The sequence below is a fragment of the Leguminivora glycinivorella genome, chromosome 16 (assembly GCF_023078275.1).
Source record: "Leguminivora glycinivorella isolate SPB_JAAS2020 chromosome 16, LegGlyc_1.1, whole genome shotgun sequence".
Taxonomy (NCBI): domain Eukaryota; kingdom Metazoa; phylum Arthropoda; class Insecta; order Lepidoptera; family Tortricidae; genus Leguminivora; species Leguminivora glycinivorella.
In genome coordinates, this window is record NC_062986.1 from 15,390,674 (window position 1) to 15,401,952 (window position 11,279).

Below are 11,279 nucleotides of genomic sequence, written 5' to 3' on the forward strand. Positions count from 1 at the left end.
TTTGCGGAAGTTCTACTTAGGTATTAAGGTTACGATTTAAGGCATCGTAAATGATTTAGCGTCTCATATTTCATTTATTATTTACATTATACTCGTATTTTTTTCAGTTAAAACGTAGAAATATTTTCCTGTTTCTGCTAAATGTAAATTACATTACGTATACAAAGTATTTCACCATTTTCACCTAAATAATATTATTTTCATCACACTCGCACACTAAATGTGTTATTGCACGCAGGCGGAGCGTGAGTTATAGAAAAATCGTTCTCCCTAGGGAGTTAAGAAAGTTCTAGTACTTTATTGAACTCTTTTTTACCTTTTTGCATATTTTTTATAATGCAAGTGTGATGAAAAACATTGTGTGTAACTCGGAAGTATGAATATTACTAACGAGAGTAAGTTAAATCGCGACGGCTTGCCGGAGCGATTTAAATACTCGAGTCAACTTCCTCCCCTTGTTGCACAATGTACTATTATAATGTAGCTAATATAAAACGGAAATTAAATAATACAAGCACCGCGACAATTATTACTGTTAGCGATTAACTACAGTAGGTAATCAAGTTTTAGGAGAACCATAAAGATACAAAACGATATCGCTCTACAATCTTTCTAGTCGATAATTCTAACATTACCTCTGTGACACTTAGCAATGTATCAGTGTATTTATGTGTTTTTGACAGTTATAGCAAGTGTATACAGCCAGCCTTTGGTGGACACAACTCACGGGAAAGTAGCAGGCAAAGTTTTGAGGACGTTGCTAAAAGATGTGGAATATTACGCCTTCATGGGGATACCTTACGCAGCCCGGCCTGTTCACACGTTTAGGTTTATGGTGAGATGTTCCAAAAATTTTATGATGAGTGATTTTATATTTGATCATAGTAGTGGTCATATTATATCCAGTCACTTTTAATTAAATTCATTCACAATATTAAGTACTTATGTCACAAGCTGAGTAAAAGATAGGTCAAATAGCATACTTGATATTTAATGAATAAGAACATATTGAGTATACATAGATAGTAGTAATATCCAACGAAACGTTCCCTTTTCATTGCTGTTACTTGTATTCGCTTTCTAGTTATGCCTCAATTTATTTTAGATATAGTGAAAGTAATTGATTAACCCATCGTATGCTTACGCACGGATCCGTGCATAAAATTAGGTCATCTTTTTGCATTTTTTTCCGGATTGATTTTTTTACTCGACATGGCAATTTGAAATATATATATGAAGTTGTTTTTCTTTTTACTTATTTTTAGGCCCCACAGCCAATACAAACATGGGATGGAATCCTAAACGCTACTAAGTACAAGGAACCGTGCTATCAATTCAAGCATGTTGTGAAAACTGAGCTACCCTTCAGTTACTTCGGCGCCGAGGATTGTCTCTACCTAAACATTTTCACGCCCGCGACAGACGAAAACAATCGCCCGATTATTGTTTTCCTCGAAAATTCCCGATTCAGGTATTCATTAGATAAATCAGATTACGGGCCGGATTTCTTCATCGAGGAAGACGTCATTATTATAACAATAAATTATCGTATGACTTTGTTCGGATTTCTTTCACTAGAGGACGATATTATACCCGGGAACGCCGGATTAAAAGATATCGTTGCCGGCTTGGAGTGGATAAAAAATAACGCGGTGTACTTCGGGGGTGATCCTAAACGAATTACATTGATGGGGTCACAGGGGGGCGCCGCCGCAGCCGACCTTCTCATACACTCGCCAGCTAACCAATTATTCAATTCTGTAATTCTTCAAAGCGGTACATCGTGGAGCACTATGTATTTGCAGGAAAATGTGCGAGATCGCGCTTTTCGACTCGCGGAGTTGACAGGAACAACCACGAGTAGCAGCAAACGCTTACTAGAGATATTGAGAGATATTTCCCCCGAGACTTTACTAGCTCAAGAAATTGCTGCCAATCCTAAAGATTACACAAAGGAGCATCAAAGAAGTGCGCTTACGTTCGGACCTGTAGTGGAAACTCATCCGGATAGCCTAGTGCGCGAGTACCCCGAGCGGGTCAGTAAAAGGAACACGCCTGTTTTGATTGGGTTCAACTCTCGGGAGGGCCTGGAACCGGCGCTTCAGTATCTCATAGAACCCAAGTACTTAAGTTTCCTCGAGAAAGACTTTCCTTTGCTGTTACCGAGACGCGTCGAGTTTAAATTCGATCCTGACAGCGATAGTTACTTTGAAGCTGTAAAAGAGGTTAAGAAATTTTACTTCGACGGTAAAGTTAAGATTAGTAGTGTGCCCGAATACGTGACTTACATAGGAGATGTTTTAACAGGGTTCGCTGTGCACGCTATGGCGGAGAAATACGCGAATATTTCTTCGAGGTCGGTATTTTATTACCAATTTGACTATTACAGCGCATTGAGCGAGAATAAAAATAATTTATTGAAGCTGTCGTCAGTGTCTGAAGGCACGAGCGGCGCGGCGGCGGGGGACGAACTCTGCTACCTATTCTTGTGCCCCAAATTAAGGAAGAAATATGCGAAATACTACAAACAACAAACAGAGGAAATTAACGTTTCTCAGAAATTAGTGAGGATGTGGAGTAATTTCGCGAAACACGGGTAAATATTTTCTACTTAAGTATCATAGTTGTTAATTGAAGTACATATTCAATTCAAGACTGGTTCGTTCTTTTTGGGTCTTTGTTATATCATATGAATCAGACTAATGCTATAAATGTGAAAATTGTTAAAATATGTCTCTCTGTTTGTATGTCTATCTGTAAATGTTGTACAGGAATAGTCCTGACAAGGTTATACAATATTTTTATCCCAGAAATCATCCACTAAAAGGGTATAAAAAATATGTCACTTTCTGAAATTAAGGAAATTGAGCCAGTGCTTTTTAATCCGTACTAATATGAATGATGAAAATGGGATACAAGTATTGTGAAAACAATTCTTATATTGTTATTAATGATGTTCATGTATTTTTATACAATTTTTTTTTTTTACGGCAAATTTATTCTAGAAGAGACGACGAATTGCTATCATTTTATTAATTCAAGTTTTAAAACAATATTGTTTATTGCACCAATAAAGCTCTGAAGAATAAGATGAATTTTGTACATTGTTGACAATTTAAAAGGCTTATTTTTGCTCTATTCTGAATAAAGAATATTTTGATTGATTGAAAATTGAGTTAAGAAATATAAGCATTTTGCACAAGTTTATTTATTACCTTTATTTTTTATCAGGCGCTATCCAAGTTACTTATTCATCGCACACGTAGTCAAAATCCAGTATCTGTAAAATAAGATATTCCCGTATCATCGTTACAGAAACCCAACACCAGAAGGCGACACCGTACTAGACCTCAAATGGCCCCCTTACACTGAAACAAAAGAGTATCTCCACATCAACAAACAATTGGAAGTACGTAACTCAATCAATAGTCGATTCCGGTTCTGGGCGCGATTCATCGGGAAGTGGCGCGCGGCGCTCCGAGGGACGGTCGCGAATAAAGACGAGCTTTGATTCTGTAACGCTGTTGTTTTATTGAGTAGTACTTCCTTCCTCGTGATTTTACTTCCTTTAAAAGTTTATGGTAATAGATCATAGACTTTTGTTGAGTAATATTAGGTGATTTGCCCAAAGCAAACTGTTGATCTTATCATTACATAGGTACGTCACAGGTTGTAACTTGTTTGTGTATATCATTTTATTACGATGTTTTTGTGTATTTTTTGTTATCTTTTTCTTATTTTTTTGTTTTTCATCATATGTGTGTGCTGTATTGATATTGAATGACTAGTTCTTTCTTTCTTCTTCTTTGTCTTAATTGATGTGCAATGTTTTGTTTGGAAATAAAAGTTATATTAATTAAACGCAGGTAGTTATCATAACACATTCATTACTTTGGAGACTTTTATTGCCTTGAGTAAATTATACCTACTATGAACCAACAATGTCAAGAAATATCATTTCATTTTATTTAAAAGAAACAAAAGAGTATCTAAACATCAACAAATAATTTGAAATTATGTAACTCAATCTCAATAAACACTTTGTTAAGAAAATATATTGATTTATCGTAAAATAACGTAAACTTTTTACGAGTATAAAATGTCTGAAAATAAAAATATTCAATATTTAATCCTAATTCCACCAAGTAACGCGTTTACTTATTAATTATATCGATTAATGCCACTATCGTTCACATAATAGATAAACCAGTAAGTGTAGGTAACAAGAAAGATTAACGCACACCTATCATTAGGACACGTCAGTCGTCCAACCAATAATGATATCAATATTCTATACTCATAAATTTGACAACCGGCTCCAACATGAGACATAAAACATATCTATTTTATTGCCTTGCAATTTTATGCTTCGTGAATAAAATTAAAGGAAATTTGATCGTAAATACGAATTCGGGAAAGGTAGAGGGTAAAGAAGTGCCGTCTATATTAAAAGATGAGAAGTACTATACGTTCGCAAGTATTCCGTATGCGAAGCCACCTGTCGGCAGCCTCAGATTTATGGTAAGTGAAAAACAGTCCTCCAAACACTCACCTGTAAAAAATAGTCCAAAACAGATTTGGCAAAAGCATTCAGTCTGAATTAAGTTGACCATGTATTTTTTTTTTCATGTTTTATTTACTTACGCGTCTAATAAACGAATTTTATACATTTCAGCCTCCGGAGCCACATCCTGGTTGGGAAGAGGTGCTAGAAGCAAAAAAAGAAAAGAAACACTGTCCGCAATGTAGTAACAGAAAAAATAACGGTTTTAGTGGAGATGAAGACTGCTTAAATCTCAGCATCCACACTCCCAGGCCTCCAGCGAGTGACCTCAACTTACCCGTTATAGTGTTCCTGTACAGTGAACAATTCCGAGGCGCCTATAACGGCTCCAGAGAATACGGCCCCGACTTTTTCATGAAGGAAGATGTCATTTTAGTCAATATTCACCACAGACTTGGAGGTCTTGGTTTCCTGAGTTTTGAGGATGATTTACTACCCGGCAATAATGGCTTAAGAGACGTAATTTTGGCATTAACTTGGGTAAAGGAAAACATTAAATACTTCGGCGGCGATCCTAGCCGAGTGACATTGATGGGCAGTCAAACTGGGGGCGTATTAGCAGAAATTTTACTGCATTCTCCGAAAGCGAAAGGATTATTTAGTGCTGCTATTATCCAAAGTGGGACTCTATGGAATTCTATGTATTTCAACAACAAAGGCCGAGAAAAGGCCATAGAATATTCCAAAGGGCTAAAGGAAGAGTCTGCTACAAGTTCCTATTTGCTGAAAAGATTGGCTACTATCCCTGTCAATAAACTTGTGGAGTCAGAACCCTACGCCGTCCACGCAGACGAAGCAAGAGCTATCCAACGAGGAGTTCCTCCCTTCGGGCCGGTCATCGAGCACGATCACCCAGATGCTATAATCACTGAGCTGCCAGAGGACAAGCCTGTTGATATAGGAGTATCTGTCATGATAGGGTTTAACTCTCGAGAAGGCATGGAGGTCTCAGAACGCTATCTGCAAAAACCTCAATACCTCACTTTTGCTGACAGAGATTTCCTTATGCTGTTTCCTATTCGGGTCGGCTATCATTTTAAATTGACCGAACATATTTATAGCCGAGCCGTCCAAGAGATCAAAGATTATTATTTCGATGAAGGCTACATTAAAGTTAGTAAACCAGGGGAGTACGTCACTTACATTGGAGATATTATGACATTCTACCCCACAGACTATGCTGTGCGAAAGTACACCAATACCTCAAGCAGTCCAGTTTTCTATTATATGTTCGATTACAGCGGCGAGTTGAATTTAAGAAAGAAAGAGATTCTTGACAATGCGATGAATATTGATGGAGCATGGGGTGCAACAACGGGAGACGAACTATGTTACTTGTTTGTATGCAATCGCTTAAGAAAAACTTACATTAAGGCCTTACAAGACGAAGATTCCGAGGAAATTAAAGTTTTGAAAAATATGGTTAAACTGTGGACGAATTTTGCGAAAACTGGGTAAGAAAGCCAATCCTCATTCATTCTAAACTACATTTAGAACAACAAGTAGTACCTAAGTACATTTCCTTCTTTTGAGATAGCCTACCTCGATGAATTATGCGATGTCAAAAAATGTAACTTATTTCTTTCCAGAAACCCCACCCCACCGGGCGACGAGTTCAACTGGCACCCCGCTTCACAACAGAAGAAGGATTGTCTGGTGATTAGCGACGAGCTGACGATGGTCGAGCGACTCTACGACGACACCGTTCATTTCTGGGACGAGTGGATGGCCAAGTACAAAGCTCTGGCTGTCAACGGGGTTGTGCAAGATGTTAAGGACGAATTATAGAAATGAAGAATTTAAAAACTTTTCCATTATAGACCTATGTGTTATTTTCTTCTAATGTTTAGTAACTGACCTGAAGTTTCCTCTGCTAAGTGAACCCTTTAAGAAACCTAGTTCTAATGTAAACGGATAGGACAATGCACGCACAGACAGCACCCTCCAGGCTGTTGATACTGCTTAGGAATGCATATATAAGTTGCTAGGCAGAGTGATGGAAGGTGGACTCGTTGGGTCGACGACATCCGAAAAACTGCGGGTCACAACTGGATGAGATTAGCCCAGGACCGGGAGAAGTGGCGTACTAGGATAGAGGCTCAGCAATGGGCGATAAAGGGCTGATATGATATGTAATCTTTAAAATTACGAATCGATGGGCGCAATATGTTATTTGAGGAAAATGTATAAATGAATACTACTGACACGGTTAGTTGCAAACTTATAGCGCCAATTGCACACTAGTGACAAATGCACATAATGTAGCGGTTTGTAGTGTTTTTTTCTTTCCTATACAAGAAAGCCATCAAAAATTATTATATTGATATAAAAAACACAATGCAATGCGTATATGCATTGTGTTTTTTTCGAAATGATATTATTAAAAATAACTCAATCAACATTTTTTGTAATTAATATTAATTCCATTAAACTGCTGTTACACGTTATCGATAAAGATAGATAAACAAAGTACACGTTAGTCTTTCTTATCATACCGGTTCAGACGCCGACACTAATGCGTTTTCAATCGCTCTAATCGTTCAAAACTTAAAATGCTACTCAGAAATACGTTAAATAACTTGCTGTGTTGGATAGGTATAGTAATATTAATTGTAGAATCGTGTTACAGTGATCATAATCCTGAAGTGACTTTGAAACATGGAGTTTTGTCAGGGAAGTTGGAGAAAACGTTACTGAAGAAACGAGACTATCATGCCTTTAGAGGTGTACCTTATGCTGAACCGCCAATAGGAACTCTGAGATTTTTGGTAAGAATTGTGATTTGGAAATGGATATTTTTTGAAACGTTTAACTAACGTCCTGTTTCACTAAGCGTACTTATTATAAACAAGTAAGGTTTACGTAAATTATTGTTAAGCTAACTAACTGCTGTTCGTAAAGAACTTCTTACCGTTTCAATCATTGTTTACATTTAAAACCACTCTCGTGAAAGGTGAACCGTCTAATATTTAAATCATTTGAATTTCATTTTCAGCCACCAAAACCACATCAAGGTTGGAAAGGCACTTATGAAAGTCACACAATCAAGCCAACATGCATGCAGTTCAACTCACGAAGCCGTAACGGCGAACCCATGGGCCTCTCCGGCTCCGAAGACTGCCTATACCTCAGCGTCTTCACGCCCTCTCTTCAAGGCCAAAAACCAATAGTCGTCTTCGATTACAACGACAACTTTAGAACTGGTTTCAACAGCACGGATACGTACTCACCAGACTTTTTCTTAGAAGAAGATGTCATAGTTGTGACAATCAATCATCGTCTAGATCTCTTTGGCTACCTCACTACTAGCGACGAGGTTATCCCTCCTAATGCTGGCTTGAAAGACTTTATCTTGGCTTTGCAATGGATCAGGGAGAACATTGAGCAATTCGGCGGGGATCCGAACAGAGTCACATTAATGGGAAGCAGAGGAGGTGCTGCGTTAATACACATCTTGCTATTTTCTGAAAAAGCTAAAGGCTTGTTTTCAAGTGTAATCATGCAAAGCGGTACAGCATTAGAGCCTATTTACTTTCCTAGTAACTCCAGACACAAAGCTTTCATGCTTGGTGAACAAATCGATGTCAGCACTGAGGACAGTCAAACTTTGCTGGAGGAACTACAAAAAGCAGATGCAGAAAAGTTGTTTTATAAAATAGTCGACCTTCTTGACGATAAAGATATAAATGAACTACAGATGTCTATTTTTCCATTTACGCCTGTGGTCGAGAATGATAATTCTGACGCCGTGCTCACGTCTCTCCCAGATAACTCCAACATTATCAATGACGTGCCAATCCTGATTGGTTTTAATTCTAGAGAAGGCTTAGATTTAGCGTTCCACTATATATCCTCGCCTCGTCTTGTCGAACTAACCCATGAGTTTTTCATTCACTTTCCAATAAGATCCGGGTTTAGATTTGATCGCAACAGCACCGTATTTAAAGAAATGGAACAAGAAATAAAAGAGTTTTATTTCCGAGATGGTTACTTTCACGTTGGAAATATTTTAGAATATGCCGTTTATGTTGGAGACGTACTGCACAACTACGCATTGGATTATACTGTAGGGAAACTTGCGAATCAGCTGTCTTCTCCGTTATTTTACTACATGTTCGACTTTAAGGGCGCGTTGAGTGAGAACAGCTTGTACATATCGAGAGCAGCCTTGAACTCCGTGAAGAACTGGGGAGCAACTGTGGGGGACGAGCTATGTTACCTGCACGTGTGTACTCGGATTAGGAAGAACTACGAATCACTCACGAAACTTGTCAGCGAGCAAGCTGAGATAAAGCTCTTGAGGAGAATGGTGCGAATGTGGACCAATTTCATTAAAACTGGGTATGTTTTCTTTAAGCAACATAAATATTTTTCTCTTTCGGTAAATGTAATTTGTCTTGAAATAAATCTACTAAGCTGCATTGTTTACCTACATCGTTAAATGTACTTAAATCTAAATCGAATAATTTCAAATTTCAGCAACCCTACGCCCGATGAGAAAGACGACACTTTGAAAAAAATAACATGGACTCCAGTCAACATGGACTCTAAAGAAAAGCAATACTTGCACATAACTAAAGCGCCACGGATGAAGGCGGGTCCTCTTAGCGAGCGGGCTGCCTTCTGGGAGAACCTCCTCAAGAAGTACTCTGCAATGGTCGTGGACGGCGTTGTTAAAGATCCTGAACCAAGTCGTGAAGAATTATAATTGAACGAGTGGCAAACTAAACCCGAAAAAATTGTACAGTTACTGAAAACTAGCCTACCTCATTTAAACAAGTGAAGTTACTATTTTTTTTCTTCTATAAACACATGCGAGTATAAAACGACAAACATTTGTTTTCTATTATGAAATGGTAAATATTAAGTTTACAATTCTCATTCAAGCTATAAAAATACATTCGTAGAAATTGATTTAAGTAAACAAGATATACAAGCAAATGAAGAAAGTTAAGCTTGTTAAAACTGTCTGTGTTGAGATCAACGAGAGCAAGGTAAAACCGAAAACTAAAGCCTGTTCAAATATTACAATCATAAAGTTGGTTTCGCTAACGAATAGACGCCTAGAAAGGGGGCTTTATTAATTTTCGGGAAAATAACTGAGTGAAATCCTTGAATTTCCCTAAAAATATTCGTTAGTACTTACTGATTCGTTAGAATTTTCTCTTTTATTCTACAAACTAAAACTACTTGGAAATCTGAGCACAACCAATAATATTTTTGCCCCTTTTTTAAAAGGAAAAAAGTTGGAGCCCACAACAAGTCCTGAAATTTACAACACACTCGCTCAACAGCTGCTGATAAACTGATTATCTCTCCTAATAAATAATAATAATAAATAGGTACATATAGGGGGATACCTTCCACAGATCAACCTAGCCCTAAACTGAGCAAAGCTTGTACTATGGGTGCTAGGCGACGATATACTTACTTATATAGATAAATACATACTTTTATACATAAAAAACATCCATGACAGGAACAAATATTTGTGCTCATCACACAAATAAATGCCCTTACCGGGATTCGAACCCGGGACCGCGGCTTAGCAGGCAGGCTCAGTACGCGCTAGGCCAGACCGGTCGTCAAACCAACCTAAACCTTAAACCTTAAAATCGTTTTCCTAACTTATCTGACTAGGTAGGTACTAATCCCAGTAACTATTTAGTAATGTGTGATCCAATGCACCTCCACTCAACAATGACTGAACTACGCTATAAGACAAAAGAGCCGGCTACGGGTTGAATGTTGCTAATGCTAACATCTACAAGTTTCCACTCAACAGGTATTAGCATAGTTGCCGTAATAAATGGCTGGGGGTTGCTAGAGAATTTGCACTGCGAAAAGTCTTATTGAAGCTACGGTTAGATTAAATTTTCAAATTCCTGAGTAAACTCTTGAGAAGACGAGTTAACTGTAGTAGGTAAGCTCACCTGTTTCGAAGGCTTGTGTTTTAAATCGACACGAGTTTTAAATTCCTCTTCGCACGTGTACAATAAGTACGACGTTTTTATAGTACATTAAGACACAGTTTCTACATAACAAGTAATGTAGTTACTATTTTGCAAACCAGGGTGGCTAGCCGAATGGCACAATCGCTCACGAAACGCTCACGAAACGAAGCGCTAGTAGATATCTATCTCTATCGCGCTTGCGTATTGGCGCGACAGAGCCAGCGGCGTATCGCTTTCGTTTGGCGTCGGAGAAATGCCATTCGGCTACGGGGCCTGTGCGGAAAAAAGGACAATACCAAGTGTTTAAAGGATGTTTTTGACTTCTCACCAATGAACGAACCAAGGCAGTACAAACAAAGCTAGGAAATTATTTTCCAATAGGCAACTTGACTGTACTTAAAAAAAAAATTTTTATACCATGCACGAAATAAAGTATCAGATAATTATAAGAAAAACATGGACGGAAGTTATTTTTAACTCTAATTTATATTTTATAAATCAAATAGAAATATATAAAGTAAATCAGTTGACCGTGACGTCACTCAATTCGATTTCATATTAATTCCATATTAGCAAGTAGTTGAAAATCGTTTTGACAGTTCTTAAAAAGAAGCTGATTTTACTAGGAGGAAAGTAGCCTATTATCACAACACAAGTGTATAAAATAAATACTTGTTCTATTTTTATAGGATCAGACTCTGCTAGCGACATCTGTCAAACTATCATAGAACTGTGACAAAACCGGCTGCACATCGCAACAT

General features: G+C 37.8%; 3 protein-coding genes across 4 annotated transcripts; all 3 read left to right on the top strand.

Annotated features, from left to right (window-relative positions):
* The first annotated feature begins 651 nt into the window (after positions 1 to 651).
* LOC125234533 (juvenile hormone esterase-like) lies at positions 652 to 3,519 on the top strand. Of its 2 annotated transcripts, none has more exons than XM_048140801.1 (3): positions 652 to 835; positions 1,266 to 2,596; positions 3,316 to 3,519. In XM_048140801.1, exons 1-3 carry the CDS (start codon positions 653 to 655, stop codon positions 3,509 to 3,511), a joined length of 1,710 nt encoding a protein of 569 aa, XP_047996758.1. In that variant the 5' UTR covers position 652; the 3' UTR covers positions 3,512 to 3,519. The 2 variants fall into 2 exon arrangements, with proteins under 2 accessions (XP_047996758.1, XP_047996759.1); XM_048140802.1 differs by having other exon boundaries at positions 1,266 to 1,471.
* A 733-nt stretch (positions 3,520 to 4,252) lies between these two features.
* LOC125234532 (juvenile hormone esterase-like) lies at positions 4,253 to 6,396 on the top strand. The gene is made up of 3 exons (XM_048140799.1): positions 4,253 to 4,521; positions 4,676 to 6,018; positions 6,154 to 6,396. The coding sequence occupies exons 1-3, from the start codon at positions 4,324 to 4,326 to the stop codon at positions 6,350 to 6,352; spliced, it is 1,740 nt and encodes a 579-aa protein (XP_047996756.1). The 5' UTR covers positions 4,253 to 4,323; the 3' UTR covers positions 6,353 to 6,396.
* Positions 6,397 to 7,069: 673 nt separating this feature from the next.
* LOC125234531 (venom carboxylesterase-6-like) lies at positions 7,070 to 9,390 on the top strand. Its single transcript, XM_048140798.1, has 3 exons — positions 7,070 to 7,332; positions 7,560 to 8,905; positions 9,044 to 9,390. Exons 1-3 carry the CDS (start codon positions 7,117 to 7,119, stop codon positions 9,270 to 9,272), a joined length of 1,791 nt encoding a protein of 596 aa, XP_047996755.1. The 5' UTR covers positions 7,070 to 7,116; the 3' UTR covers positions 9,273 to 9,390.
* Positions 9,391 to 11,279: the final 1,889 nt, after the last annotated feature.

Bases quoted from the DNA above. Each gene is read 5' to 3' on its own strand.
- LOC125234533 (XM_048140801.1), top strand. From the start codon at position 653: ATGTATCAGTGTATTTATGTGTTTTTGACAGTTATAGCAAGTGTATAC. The intron at 836-1,265 runs GTGAGATGTTCC...ACTTATTTTTAG, and splicing joins TTCACACGTTTAGGTTTATG to GCCCCACAGCCAATACAAAC. The intron at 2,597-3,315 runs GTAAATATTTTC...TCATCGTTACAG, and splicing joins AGTAATTTCGCGAAACACGG to AAACCCAACACCAGAAGGCG.
- LOC125234532 (XM_048140799.1), top strand. From the start codon at position 4,324: ATGAGACATAAAACATATCTATTTTATTGCCTTGCAATTTTATGCTTC. The intron at 4,522-4,675 runs GTAAGTGAAAAA...TATACATTTCAG, and splicing joins TCGGCAGCCTCAGATTTATG to CCTCCGGAGCCACATCCTGG. The intron at 6,019-6,153 runs GTAAGAAAGCCA...ATTTCTTTCCAG, and splicing joins ACGAATTTTGCGAAAACTGG to AAACCCCACCCCACCGGGCG.
- LOC125234531 (XM_048140798.1), top strand. From the start codon at position 7,117: ATGCTACTCAGAAATACGTTAAATAACTTGCTGTGTTGGATAGGTATA. The intron at 7,333-7,559 runs GTAAGAATTGTG...TTTCATTTTCAG, and splicing joins TAGGAACTCTGAGATTTTTG to CCACCAAAACCACATCAAGG. The intron at 8,906-9,043 runs GTATGTTTTCTT...TTCAAATTTCAG, and splicing joins ACCAATTTCATTAAAACTGG to CAACCCTACGCCCGATGAGA.